General features: G+C 33.6%; 1 protein-coding gene across 1 annotated transcript; it reads left to right on the top strand.

Moving 5' to 3' along the window:
- Positions 1-9,059: 9,059 nt before the first annotated feature.
- On the top strand, positions 9,060-12,298 carry LOC114391016. The gene is made up of 5 exons (XM_028352006.1): positions 9,060-9,254; positions 9,327-9,879; positions 10,239-10,453; positions 11,425-11,517; positions 11,759-12,298. Exons 2-4 carry the CDS (start codon positions 9,519-9,521, stop codon positions 11,425-11,427), a joined length of 579 nt encoding a protein of 192 aa, XP_028207807.1. The 5' UTR covers positions 9,060-9,254; positions 9,327-9,518; the 3' UTR covers positions 11,428-11,517; positions 11,759-12,298.
- Positions 12,299-14,786: the final 2,488 nt, after the last annotated feature.

Here is a 14,786-nt window from a genome sequence, read left to right on the forward strand (position 1 = left end):
GTTAAAGGCGGCAAGGACCATCCCGTCCAAACTTCATACGATACGACTGTGTTTAATTTAAAGCTAAATTACAATTCTAGTCTCCCTTTAAGGCCAATTTGCAATTTTTGTCTTTTTTTTCTCATTTTGGTATATGTTTAAAAAGGATTTTTTAAATGTAATTTTAGTTTTTTATTTTATTAAATTCACAATTTTAGTCTCTCATTTTAAAATAAAAATATTTAGTCATTTTATTTTAAAATATCTATAATTTTAGTTTCGTATTTTAAAATAGAGATATTTGATCATCTTATTTTATAAAATTTTCAGATTTAGTCAAATTCTTAATTTCACCTACATTTTATTTCTTTTATTTTGATCCAGTTAAATCATAGACCTAACATATTCATTTAAGACATCATTAAAAAATAATTTAATTAATTATAATGTAAGAAATAAAATGTAGATAAAATTGCAGATTGAACTAGAATTTCTTTTTTTTAATATATGATCAAAATTGTGATTTTTTTAAATAAAATTTAAAAAATAAATGTCTCTATTTTGAAATAGGAAACTAAAATTATAAATTTTTAAAACAAAGAATTAAATATCTATATTTTAAAATGGAAAGACCAAAACTAAAAATTAAATAAAATAAAGAGACGAAAATTACATTTAAGTCTTTTAAAAAATCTAAAATTTTCATTTAATCTTCAATTTTGCATATGTTATATTTCTTTTTTATATTTTAATTACTTAATTTACTTTTTATAGTACCTTAAGTAAATATATCAGGTAGAGGGTTCAATTAGATTAAAAAAAAAACAAAACATATACAAAATTTAATATTGGATCAAAATTACATATTTTCAAAATTAAGAATCAAATGATAAAGTATTAAAGAAAAATGAAAATTATAATTTAACATTTAATTAGTATAGAAACCATCTTATGGGATATATTAATATTATTGACATTCAATAATTTTAAGATAAATTATTATATAAAAATATGAACGATGTCCATATTTTCAAATTTATATTATGTCTTATGGGACAAAAAATTGGCACATATATCTTATATTGAATAGTATCTATTTATTTTTAAATTGCCTTGTCAAGTAGCTAGGTAAAAGTAATGATTTGGCATACTAATGGGAATAAATAGTAATTTCATGCAATATTTATATTTAAATTATAAACATTATATTAGAACCACGTTAGGTTTTTGGGGCGATTCATTGATAAATAAATTCCACATGAATTTACATTTAATTTAATAATACTATAATATTTTATTAAGATTGAATAAATAGTCAAGGACCTACATAATAATTCGATTGAAGAAGAAGACTTATATAAACCTACAAGGTTTAGTATAGTGTTGGACAAGTGGTCTCAATAACTTAAGAGGGGGTGAATTAAGTTTCAAAATTTTCACTAATAAACTTTTAACTCCCTTCTAAATGATAGACTCAAAATGCAGAAGAAAAAACATTATTCAATTTAATAATGTTTTTTAAACATGCAAGACAAAATTGATTGCAATAACATAAATGAGATAAGGGAAGAGAGAAATGCAAACTCGATTTATACTGGTTCAGCCACTTCTCGTGCCTACGTCCAGTCCTCAAGCAACCCATTTGAGATTTTCACTAACTTTGTAAAAAAAACCTTTTTACAACTCCTGAACACCCAAGGAATCTCTTTCCCTTGTGTTCAAGAAACTCACAATTCAAGAGACAATCAGTCTCTTGATTACAACTTACTTGTTGAGATGAACAAAAAGATTTCTCTTTTTTAAAGTGGATAATACAATTTGATGTTTCTGGATGAACTCTCAATAGATTTGCTAGTGTTTTCTCAAGAGTTGTTGAGAGAGCATTTGACAATGAAGTTCTCTTAGAATATCTCTCTCTTGCTTTTTGAAGTCAAACACACATATATAGGCCCTTCGTGCCTTTTCAAAATGGTTTGAAGAGATGTGTCTTTTCAAAAAGCTTTTTCTGAAATTTTTCACTGGTAATCGATTATAGGTTTCTGGTAATCGATTACACATTTATATTTTGAAGGGTCGTGACTTTTGAATTTGAATTTCAAGAGTTCCGTTGCGGGTATTCGATTAAAAACATTTGGTACTTGATTACAGGTTCAAAATTCAAATTCAAAATCTTTTTTAACAACTATTTTTCAAAATTGTCTACTGGTAATTGATTACACTGCCTGGTAATCGATTACCAGAGCAGAGCCTTGAATGTCTTGGAAACACTTTGTTTTGAGGCAAGGCTTGATCTTTAGTTAATCTTAAAGCAAGGCTTTTTTTGTTGAAGCAACCTTGTATTAATCTTGAAATAATGTTTCTCCTTTGAAGCAACCTTGTTTGATTCTACTTTGACATCATCAAAATCATGTATTCATGCATTCACTTTCTCCCCCTTTTTTATGATGACAATCATTATCAAGTGAATTCTTTTCGATATCATCAAAACCTGCATGATTCACATTCTCCCCCTTTTTGATGATAACACTCATTATCAAGCAAATTGTCTTTGACATCATCAAAACCTACATGATTTATATTCTCCCCCTTTTTTATGATGACAACCATATGTAGGTTAGGAGCAACAACAATAAAAAAATATTTATCTGTATAGTTTACTCCCCCTTAATTTTGCAATGATTGCTTATATGAGACGGTTGAAGATTTTATATATAAAAAATTGTCTCATAAAGAATAGATAATTTCTCTTACTATTTTATCTTTTATCTATCTTTCCTTCTTTGTCAACATCAAAAACAAATCATGAGCAGAGAGGAGAAAATCATTCAACAATTTATAATGAATTAAAAGAGTAGAGAATGTCATATCATACAAGTATCATTTCATGGCCTAAAAGAAAATGTTACCGCTTGTTGCAATATATGAGAGTCAAGTGATATCAAAAGGCATTAAAACAAACTATTTTGTACCCACAAAAATACATATCCAGTATAAAACAATCAAAATATATAATAATCAAAAAACAATCATCAAAAGTTATCAATAATCAACATAACCTTCAAACACAATCATCAAAATCAATCATCAAAGACAATCATAACTCTCAAACACAATCATCATAGACAATCAAAAACTCAATAAAAAAAAACTCAATCAAAAGCAATCATCAAAAGCAATCAATCATAATCATCAAGGACAATCAAAACTCAAGCAGAAAACAAACATCAAAACTCAATCAAAAGTTAACAATCATAAGCAAAAATAATCAAAAATAGACAAACATTAAAATCCTCACCATTGAAAATAACAGGCCTATTAATAGAATTTCCCTCAAGAAATGGAAAGTTAGATGAGGTTATAATTATTCTTGAAGTTTTTAAACTTTAGACAAGAATCCTGCTCTGATACCACTTGTTGGAGAAGTGGCCTTAATAACTTAAGAGGAGGGTGAATTAAGTTTCAAAATTCTCACTAATAAACTTTTAACCCCCTTCTAAATGATAGACTCAAAATGCAGAAGAAGAAACATCATTCAATTTAATAATGTTCTTTAAACATGCAAGACAAAATTGATTGCAATAACATAAATGAGATAAGGGAAGAGATAAATGCAAACTCGATTTATACTGGTTCGGCCACTTCTCGTGCCTACGTCCAGTCCTCAAACAACCCACTTGAGATTTTCACTAACTTTGTAAAAAAAACCTTTTTACAACTTCTGAACACCCAAGGAATCTCTTTCCCTTGTGTTCAAGAAACTCACAATTCAAGAGACAATCAGTCTCTTGATTACAACTTACTTGTTAAGATGAATAGAAAGATTTCTCTCTTTTAGAGTGGATAATACAATTTGATGTTCCTGGATGAACTCTCAATAGATTTGCAAGTGTTTACCCAAGAGTTGTTGAGAGAGTATTTGATAATGAAGTTATCTTAGAATATCTTTCTCTTGCTTTTTGAAGTCAAACACACATATATATAGGCCCTTCGTGCCTTTCCAAAATGGTTTGAAGAGATGTGTCTTTTCAAAAAGCTTTTTCTAAAAATTTTCACTGGTAATCGATTACAGGTTTCTGGTAATCGATTACACAGTTATATTTTTTGAAGGGTCATGACTTTTGAATTTGAATTTCAAGAGTTCTGTTGCAGGTAATCGATTACAAACATCTGGTAATCGATTATAGGTTCAAAATTCAAATTCAAAATCCTTTTTAACAGTTATTTTTCAAAATTGTCTTCTGGTAATCGATTATACTGCCTGATAATCGATTACCAGAGCCTTGGATGTCTTGGAAACACTTTGTTTTGAGGCAAGACTTGATCTTTAGTTAATCTTGAAGCAAGACTTTGTTTGTTGAAGCAACCTTGTATTAATCTTGAAGTAATGTTTCTCCTTTGAAGCAACCTTGTTTGATTCTACTTTGGCATCATCAAAATCATGTATTCATATATTCATATTCTTTTCGACATCATCAAAACCTGCATGATTCACATTCTCCCCCTTTTTTATGATAACACTCATTATCAAGCAAATTCTTTTTGACATCATCAAAACCTACATGATTTGCATATAGTTGGTAAACGATTAAGTTTTTTAAGTATGTTATTAAGGATTTGATTTATGTATATGAAAAATATTTTATTAGAAGAGACAAAACTCTTTGTTACCTTGCTTACAGGAAAAAAAAAACTCATATAACTTACATGAACTTATAAATTTAAATGTTATCGTTAGTGATTACTATTGAACTAATAAAGCAATATTACTTTTTTTAGAGCAACACCATTATTAAAATGTAGTATAATGAGCGCAACATTTGAAGTTCATGATCAACAAAGTTAATTATCACAATATAACATAGTAAATCCATGACATTAATACAAACTCTTTGGGTTTGTTCATTTGCAGAGAATTTTTTTAAAAAAAATAGTAAAATAAATAGTAAAAATGATATAGGATTCATACTTTTATATTTTACTTTAATTCAAAATTTTATTTCAATTTACTTTTTTCATTTCATTCTATTATGCCAAAAGAATCCTTTATGCACTTTATGTTTTATTATCTAACTGTCTTTTTTTTTATTGTTGTGATGTATAGATTTCAAGAGTTGTTTTTTGTTTTAAAAAATTGTATCCTTGTAGACATGCATCGATAAATATCATTTTCCCTTTAAAAACAATCATTTTCTCTGCTTTATCGAGTACTTATTCTTTTAAATTCGAAAACCTTCTATTATACTTTCTCTTTTTCTATGGATATACTATTATTTAATATTTTATTTTGTAAAATATTATTACATTGCTAATTATTTTCAAATTTTATATTATTTTTTCTTCAAAATCAATTTTAATTATCTATATAAATTTCTCTTTATGTTCAAAATTTATTTTTCTCTTAAATCTCAATTAATTATAATATTAAACTAATTTTTAAAATATTTTAAATTTACTATATTTTCACTAAATCTAAACAATTCAATTTTATATAGGTTTAATTGTATATTTTATCATCCAATCATCGTCATTTTGTGAATTTTACTATCCAATTTTTTTCCATACATTTTATCATCATGTTTTAAATTTTCATGCATTTTACCACCCAATTTTTTTGTGTATTTTATCATCATGTTTTTTCAATTTTCATGCATTTTATCATCATGTCTATAACAAAATGAGGTTGTTTAACAAAATTTGGTGACAAAATAAGATTGTTTTTAGAGACACATCAACATCTCATTACATATGCAGAAATTGAAAACATGATGGTAAAAGGCGTGGAAAAAAACTTGAGTGATAAAATTTGCAAACTAATGATAATAATTGGCTAGTAAATTATGCAATTAAGTCTTTTATATATATTTACTTGAATTTATTATATATATTTTTCTTATAGTTTCAAAATATTTTTATTTATATTTTCTAAATTTGACTTCAATTTAAAAATACCACACATTGGAACAACCACTACTAAAATTTATAGATTTAACATCGCAAGGTTAACATCGATTTTCGATAAAAAAACCGATGTTAATAAAAACACGATGGCATTGTCGTAAATAACATGACTTTATTAATATCGGTTTTTATAAAATTGATGTTAACAATCTCATGTTAACATCGGTTTTACCAAAAACCGATGTTAACATTAGTTAATTAACATCAGTTTCTAAAAAACCGATGTTAAGTGGAGATAGTTAACATCCGTTTTTGAAAAACTGATGTTAACATGAGCTAGTTAACATCGGTTTTTTAAAAAAACCGATGTTGTATTTTTACTTAAATTAAAAACCCCAAACCCTTTTCTCCTCGCGCTCAGTCTCGAAAACCCTTTTCTCTCCTCACGACTTTCTCTCCCTCGCGCTCGTTACCTCACGACCACTGACGATTGTCATCATCGTGTCCGCCATCGCCATCATTGTTCGTGGCACAATGCAACTCTAAGAAATTTACATCTAAGGTAATGAAAGGAGATCGATGATAATGGTTAGATAACATTTTCAATACTTCACTACTATTAATATTTCTAGTGGGTTCGTGAGTTCGTTATCCTATAAGATTTCCTTAATCATTGTTGTTTCCTAGGTTTTAGAGGCACTCTTGGCTCCTAGTTCGTGGGTTCATGAACATAAAACTTGTCCATAGGGAGGGTAATGTTGTGATTAGGCGACACCAGGAGGGTCTTCCGTTGGACACTTTTGATTCTGTAAGTTACAATCTTTTTCTCTTCAAATTATAACTTGGTGTACCATTTTTGTTCATTGGTTATTTTTTTGAATTCTTTGTATTGGGCAAAGCTTCCCGCGTTGATTGTAATAATAAGAAATAGCAATGCTAATAAGATGAACGCCACATGGATTGCTAGTAGCAACACCCAGTAATAATTCCCCCAGTTGTATGACCTGCATATACGTGTACTCTTAAAGCATGAAATAAGTTTGCACATGAATTTAGTCTTTTTATTTTATCGGCAAATGTTAGTTTTTGTTAGCCAGTGAATTCAAACCCACATGAATTTAGTCTTAAATAATTAGTTTTGGAATCCTATAAATATAGGTGACTGAAATAGACAGTGTTGTAGTTAGATGCTTACCTTTTAATACAAATATTGATGACTAAGAAAGACAAGGTAGCATGAGGATCAGAAGAAAGAGCTCAAACCTTTTAATACAAATATTGTGCCTTAGTGCTATCCACTTTAACATTAACCAAAAGAAAAAAGCAAGCATAAAAATAGTACACATCCATGTTTTATACTAAAAATTAATCAAGAGAAAACAAATATGATGAACATCTAGATAGCTATGCAAACTTAGATTTAAAGAAAACAAAGGAGATAAGAATTACTCATTAATTAGCTATACCAACTTTTAGGGATTATACAACAAGCAAAGAAAATCCAGTAATTAAAAAATAAACATAAGCATCAACAAAATCTTATATACATAGTAGACATATATATGGGTCTCTCACTACTAGAAATAAGTGTTTTTACAACAGCCATTCTAGGACGATTCTTTTAGAACTGCCTTAGAAAATGAACTGGTGTCATTTTTGTAATTATCTTATTGAAAAAAGCCTTGTACGACACACATTCTAAGATGGTTATTGAAAACCACCTTACAATGTTCGCTGGTCATAAAAGTTACGACGGATTTTATTAAAACACCATCGTTATCTCACTGGTCTTATCCACTCTTGGTCATAAAGGTTGTGGTGTCCCTTGGCATTCAAAAGTGCTGAAAGAAAGAAACCTAACAATGCCATATCATTCTCTAACCCATCGTGTGAGGTCCCTCGACCTCCGCACAACCCCAACACCCAGGGATTGTGCCTGTCGCCGTCTTCCATACCCATGACGAAACTCGACACCCATGCGTCGCCGCCTCCATTCCTGCTCCAACGCCCGCCGCTCTTCAAGCAACGGTCATGGTCGCCGGACGCCTTCCGTGATGAGGCATGGCTTCGCCGCAAGGGGAACATTTAAATTTTGTTTCTGAGTTATTTAATTTATGTGTTAATTATTATTAAATTGGATTAAGATCTCATTTATTTTTGTTGTTGTTGATTTGATTGGTTTGTTGGTGTGAACTATTATGAAGGTGATAACCCTCAAACGGTGAAGACGAGGCTGAGGCCATGGGCTCAGGTAGTTGCTTGTGCAGTGCGTCAAAGTTTAGATGTGTGATGACTAAGCCAAGGTAGTTGCTTGTGCGACATCGCCTTGTTTTGTACTGTACTTGTCCAATATGTGATGACTAAGCCAAGGTAGATCTATTATAGTATTATCTATGTCATATGATATATGCTAGACGTATGTACAAATTAGTTTTGTTTTTGTTTTTGTGCTGGGTGTGTGACAGGAAAAAAAAGTCAAAAGGTGTTCTACTGCATTTGAATCCAGTGCTGGTTGTGCTGCTTCTTTTCTCTTTCCTCTTGGTCTTGCTTGGTTGCTAGTACTTTATTGAAAAGCAAGGAACATGAGAGAAGTGAAGTGAAGAATATAACATTCTTGTAACTCTGACAAAGAGATTTAACTTGCACGAGGAATACAGCTTGCTTTCTAGCTAACATGGGCTGGCTGGGTGAATATATTTTAGGAGGGAGCAGGGGAAGTTAAATATAGTTTTAAACTGAACTTCGTATCTCTAATAGAATTTATTTATAATTTCTACATTCTATGGAAGTTGTAGCTTTCAAATATTTATTTTCCAAGGATTGAATTAAATAACAATGGTAACAAGACTTGTACATGACAATATGACATTCATAATTTTATAGCATAAAATAAATCTTGTGTAAGCTTAAGACAAGTGGTTTGTTTGACTCTCTTTTCTACTTTGCTTTCCAAACTTCTGTTGGTTGATTACAATGGCAACAAACGGAGAAGAATTCTACACCTTATGATTTGATTGAGTGTTTATGAGTTAATATTTTCTAGTCAAAATTTATGTAACATAAATGAAGTACAAAGTATGAAACCAAGTTGGATGTCATGAATGCTTAGCATAGTCATCTAATGCAAAGTATTTGTTATGGGCTCATTTTATTATAAGTTATTGCTACTCTGTTAATTATTACTTTGATTGTTTACTCTTTTAAGTGGGTATGTGGCTGGAGTACTGGACTGAAGATTTGTTTTATATGATCTAGGTGGAAAAACATATTCAAAAACCATTTGAGGGCGGTGATGAAAGAGGGCTGAAGTTAGTTCAATCAATTTTGAAGCCAATCATGTTGAGGAGAACCAAACATAGCACAGATCGAGAGGGCAAGTCAATAATCTGGTTAAAGACCTTTGCTATTTTAACATATAGTTCATTCTATTGACTTATCATTTGTTGCAGGCCAATCCTAGTTCTCCCTCCAGCTGATACGCAGGTAATTTACTGTGAAACCCACAGAAGCTAAAAAGGACTTCTATGGAGCCCTATTCAAAAGATCTAAGGTATTCTGAGTTTCTAATCTAAATTTAATATTTTTCAGTTTTCCACCTTATTTTTTGGCACTGAAACAAACCACATTGATCCAACTCGTTGATGAAAACTAAGGCTAGGTTTGGGCTAATGGGGGCCTCAAGCTCCAAAATGGATGATGATGATAAGGCACTCCAACTGTGTTGTGAAAGGAAGAAATTTGTTAAGCAAGCACTTGATAGGCGTTGCTCTTTTGCAGCTTCTCATGTTTCATATGTCCATTCACTGAAAAATACAGGAACAACTTTGAGGAAATTCTTAGAACCTGAAGCCCCAATTGAGTCTTCCTTAGACACTTCCACCAATGCCACACCAGAGCAGCCACTTGACAAAACCCTGTCCCAGTTCTCACTATCTTCATCTGTGTCTCGATGCAATGATGCAACCGAAACATTTTCTCCAACTCCCTCTCCTCCTAGCTCTAGTAAGTTCCAAGCACATCATATTAAATTTTAGCAGTTTTTAGGAGGATTTGTATCTCTCTCATGGGCTATTAACTTGACAAGATCATGTGGATAGAAATAGTGACAAGGATTCTGGACATGTGACAAAATTGACATTATTGGTAATTTGTATTGAATTTCAATTGCAGTAGGTCTAGTCCGCTTAAATTGTTAATATTTTTAATATTCCTAACCTTTTTTGTGGTTATTGTCTATAATGACTCTCCAAAGTGCTGTGAGATTATAAGCTTTTAAAATTGTCTCTATCTATAGTGCTTGGTTTTGTTGAAAGTTGTTTCTAGGATCTTATATCTGATTTTTTTTCACTATACCTTTTTAGATCCTACTCAAAACTATGTTAAGTACTTAACTTGGCGTAGGACAATGTCATCTCAATCCTATTCATCTACAAACCCTCCGGGAGCAAACTCAAAAGCTGATGTAGATGATGTTACAAATAATCTCTTTGGTAATTTCTGCATGATCCCTGGAAGTCATGCATCAACCTTGGATAGATTATATGCATGGGAAAGAAAGCTCTATGACAAAGTGAAGGTACTGTATACTATGTATTTCTTAGTAACCTTTAGATATTTCTTTATGCCGGCTATGTTATGTTTTGATATTAGGATGTTGCAGAAGTCTTGGTTTGGATATCAGACTAAGCTCTGAAGTTATTTTGTTAGCAATTTATTTTAAGCAATAAGGTGCATGCCATGGTAGAATAAAGGATATCAACCGTTTCTTGGTGAAATAGTTCATTGGTTTGATACAACTCCTTTTAATTTTACATTCAAGGTACATGCAATTATTGTCATGATTGGTAGCATTTCATTCTTTATTCAAGGTACATGCAATTATTATCATGATTGGTAGCATTTCATTCTTTATGGCCTATTTGATACCGTAGATAGTAGATACAATTGTTTGGCACAATAGACCTTATATGCTATCCTATATAGCTTTATACAACATTGGTGCACACATCACGTTATAAAACCTTATCCAAATAGTAACTTTTGTTGAGCATTTTCCATATATATAAGGCTCAATAAGAAAACTAGTATAATTTAACCTTAATTTTAAAAAATTAGAAACCAATAATATAATTAACCTTAATTTAAACGTGTCACACACAATTTTTTTTTATAATTTATAAAATAATATTTATTTATTTATTATGTATATTTTTTTGTATCCTGATATATAGTTGTAAATATGTGTATATAAAAAATATATGTGAACCTTTTCCTCTATATTGTGGAACCTTTTCATGCCAATGTCACCAAAATTCCCTATTCCTGGACTCACTACAGGTTTTGCTCCAAATTTATCCCGTTTTCTATTATGCTCTCTATTTTTCTATTTTTTTTTAAATAAAAATTCTAATTATGAAATTTATATATGTATTCAATTAACTTCAGTTTTAGGTAAACATAATATATTGGAAAATATCATTAAATCAACCTTAATTTGTGCTATATTTATTATTGATGTTGTCTGTCTGATCTTGTGCTTGTCCTTAGTGATGCTATCACATTTTGGAATGACGCACCACAGTCCATGCTTCCTATCATCAAGAAGCTTATTGCTGGTGGTATTTGCATTTGGGTTTATAGGTACACATACACTAATACATACATTACTGCAACATATTTGTTAGTCCCTTTTGAAAAGTAGAGAAAACTAATTGATTTTAACTAGCTAATTAAACTCGCGGAACTCGAAAGTTCAAATTTAAGTCGTGGTGGTTAGTTATATGCTCAGTATTGTAAAAGAAGTACTATTCTTTGTTTCTGTTTTATAATTATCTATTTAATTCTTCATATACTAATTTACTTTATTCCTTTCTTTGTAAAGTGGAGATACCGATGGAAGAATTCTCGTGACTTCAACAAGATACACTCTTAGAAAGTTGGGGCTTGGGATTGTTGAAGATTGGACTCCTTGGTTGATACACCCAATAGTGAAAATAGCAGGAGAGAGTTGCAATCAGCAAAGCCCAAAAGGCAAATTAACATCCCCACACGACTGAGGGAGTACGTGTTGCAGACCTAGGGCCATGCATGAAGCTTCAATGAACAACTACCTAGCAGAAGCTTCAACGAAGTACCACCTAGCAGTTAGGATACCGTTAGGGTAGTTACACACAATGCCAATTGTAACCAACTATAAAGGATGTAATTCACGTTGATGGACATAAGCAATAACAAACACTCTTCTCATCCCTTCTCTCTCTCTCACTGGGTCTCGAAGACCAGCACTAACACTGATGCTTTCATTATTGTGTCTATGGCAGAAGGAACTCGTTCGAAAACAAGCACGGAGCGATAGGAGGATGCTTTCGCAAAGCTTTCGACATCGATATCTTCCAGATTTGATGAGCTTCTCCAAAGAATGACCCAGCTAGAAACTTCTCAGACACCTCAGGGACCCTCACAGGCGTTCACGACGACGCCAACAACTAGCATGGGTTCGGTGCATCGTTTAAAGCTAGAGGTTCCACGCTTTGACGGGATGGATCCAACGGGGTGGATATTCAAAATTTCACAATTTTTTGAATACCACGCGACACCGGAGCATGAACGTCTCACGATTGCTTCGTTCTACATGGAAGGGAAGGCGTTAGCATGGTTTCAATGGATGTACCGGAATGGACAGCTGACGTCATGGCCGGCGTTCCTCCACGCCTTACACACGCGATTCTCCTCTTCCACGTACAAAGACCCCACTGGCATGTTGTGCAAGCTAACGCAACAGTCATCGACAGCGGAGTATCTCGCTGAGTTTGAATCCTTGGCCAACTGTGTCATCGGGCTTCCGACACTGTTTGTACTCAGCTGTTTTGTTTCAGGGCTCAGTCCAACCTCAGTCATTGACGCAAGCGGTCTCTTTTGCAAGGTTGCATGAGGAGAAACTCATGGATGGACGTCGCCAGAACACGCGAATCGCGAAACTTCCTTCCCCGCAACCCTCGTCACCCGCCATGTCGCTAGAACCTTCACTGCCTCAGGGAACTATTAAACCCTCATCTTCTGCGATTCCTTTTAAGCGATTGTCGCCGTCAGAATTAGCCCTCCGCCGTGAGAAAGGATTGTGCTTTAATTGTGATGAAAAGTTCTCACGGGGACACAAGTGTACCCCTTCGTTATTTTTGTTTGTTACAAATGACAATGAAGGAAGTCAGGAACCAGTATCAGCAGTTTCCGGTGCCGAGGAACCACCAGCTCAGATTAGTCTTCTTGCTCTTTCCGATCATGGGGCTCCTGAAACACTACGTGTCATCGGAGTCATTGGAAATCATAAGGTTCGCATATTAATTGATGGAGGAAGTACACATAACTTCCTCCAACTAGCCTTGCTTACCACTTTAGGGTTGTCTCCTCAGAATACTTCTCCTCTCAAGGTGACTGTGGGAAACGGAGAAGAACTGCAGTGTCACCAGCTTTGCCCAGATGTTCTGGTAAACATCCAAGACCATGAATTCACAGTAGATTTTCACGTCCTCCCATTCTGTGGTGCGAACGTGGTCCTTGGAGTGCAGTGGCTCAAGTCGTTAGGGCCCGTGCTTACTGATTATACGTCCCTCACGATGAAATTCATCTATGCTGGAAAACTGATCGAGCTCACCGGAGAACGCGATAAGAACATGGAGCAGATCTCCGCTTCCCAGTTGTGTCATCTTGTACATACAGGTAACACTAGCTCCTATTTCCATATCCGATTAGAACCCAACATCACTACAACCCTACCTTCACCTTGCCAAATCCTAGAAATTAAGCAACTCCTCACCAAATATGCTCCACTCTTCAAACCTTCCAACACGTTACCCCCATCGAGACCCACTGACCATACAATCAACCTATTACCCAATTCAACACCTGTCAGCACGCGTCCTTACCATTACCCCTACTCACAGAAACAAGAAATTGAGAATCAGGTAGCAACCATGTTAAGCCAGGGACATATCCAACATAGCTCGAGCCCTTTCTCTTCTCCAGTTTTACTCGTTAAGAAGCGCGATGGTACATGACAATTTTGCATAGATTACAAAGCTCTTAATGCCATCACAATTCAAGACCGCTTCCCCATTCCGATGGTGGACGAATTGTTAGATGAATTGGGAGGAGCAACTTGGTTTTCTAAACTAGACTTGATGCAGGGTTATCATCAAATCTTGATGAAGGAAATGGATATCGCGAAAATTGCATTCAGAACACATAATGGCCATTACGAGTTTCGTGTGATGCCATTTGGGCTTTGCAACGCCCCTTCATCCTTTCAAGCCACAATGAATCATTTATTCCAGCCATACTTACGCAAGTATATTGTCATCTTCTTCGATGACATTCTAATATACAGTCAATCAGTGCGTGAGCATGTGCTTCATCTGGAAACAGCTTTTCGGGTGTTAATGGAGGGTAAGTTCACACTAAAGCTATCCAAATGCTCATTCGCGCAATGCCAAATAGAGTACTTGGGTCACATTGTATCTGGGAAGGGTGTTCAACCAGTACCAGACAAGATCCAAGCAGTTCAACAATGGCCGCCACCGTGCACTGCTCGCAGCCTCCGGGGATTCCTGGGACTTACAGGCTTCTATCGTAGATTCATCAAGGGATATGCTACTATGGCAGCTCCTCTCTCGAGGCTTCTAACAAAGGAAGGATTTACGTGGTCACCTGAAGCATCAGAAGCCTTCCAGGACTTGAAAAACGCAGTCATAAATGCTCCGGTCTTGGCGTTACCGGACTTTTCAAAACCGTTCGTCGTCGGGATGCATCAGGCTCCGGCATGGGGGCAATATTATCGCAGGGGGGGCACCCAATAGCTTTTTTTAGTAAACAATTATGTCCGAAGCTTACACGATCGTCGACATACGTACGCG

The sequence above is a fragment of the Glycine soja genome, chromosome 2, assembly GCF_004193775.1.
Source record: "Glycine soja cultivar W05 chromosome 2, ASM419377v2, whole genome shotgun sequence".
Lineage (NCBI taxonomy): Eukaryota > Viridiplantae > Streptophyta > Magnoliopsida > Fabales > Fabaceae > Glycine > Glycine soja.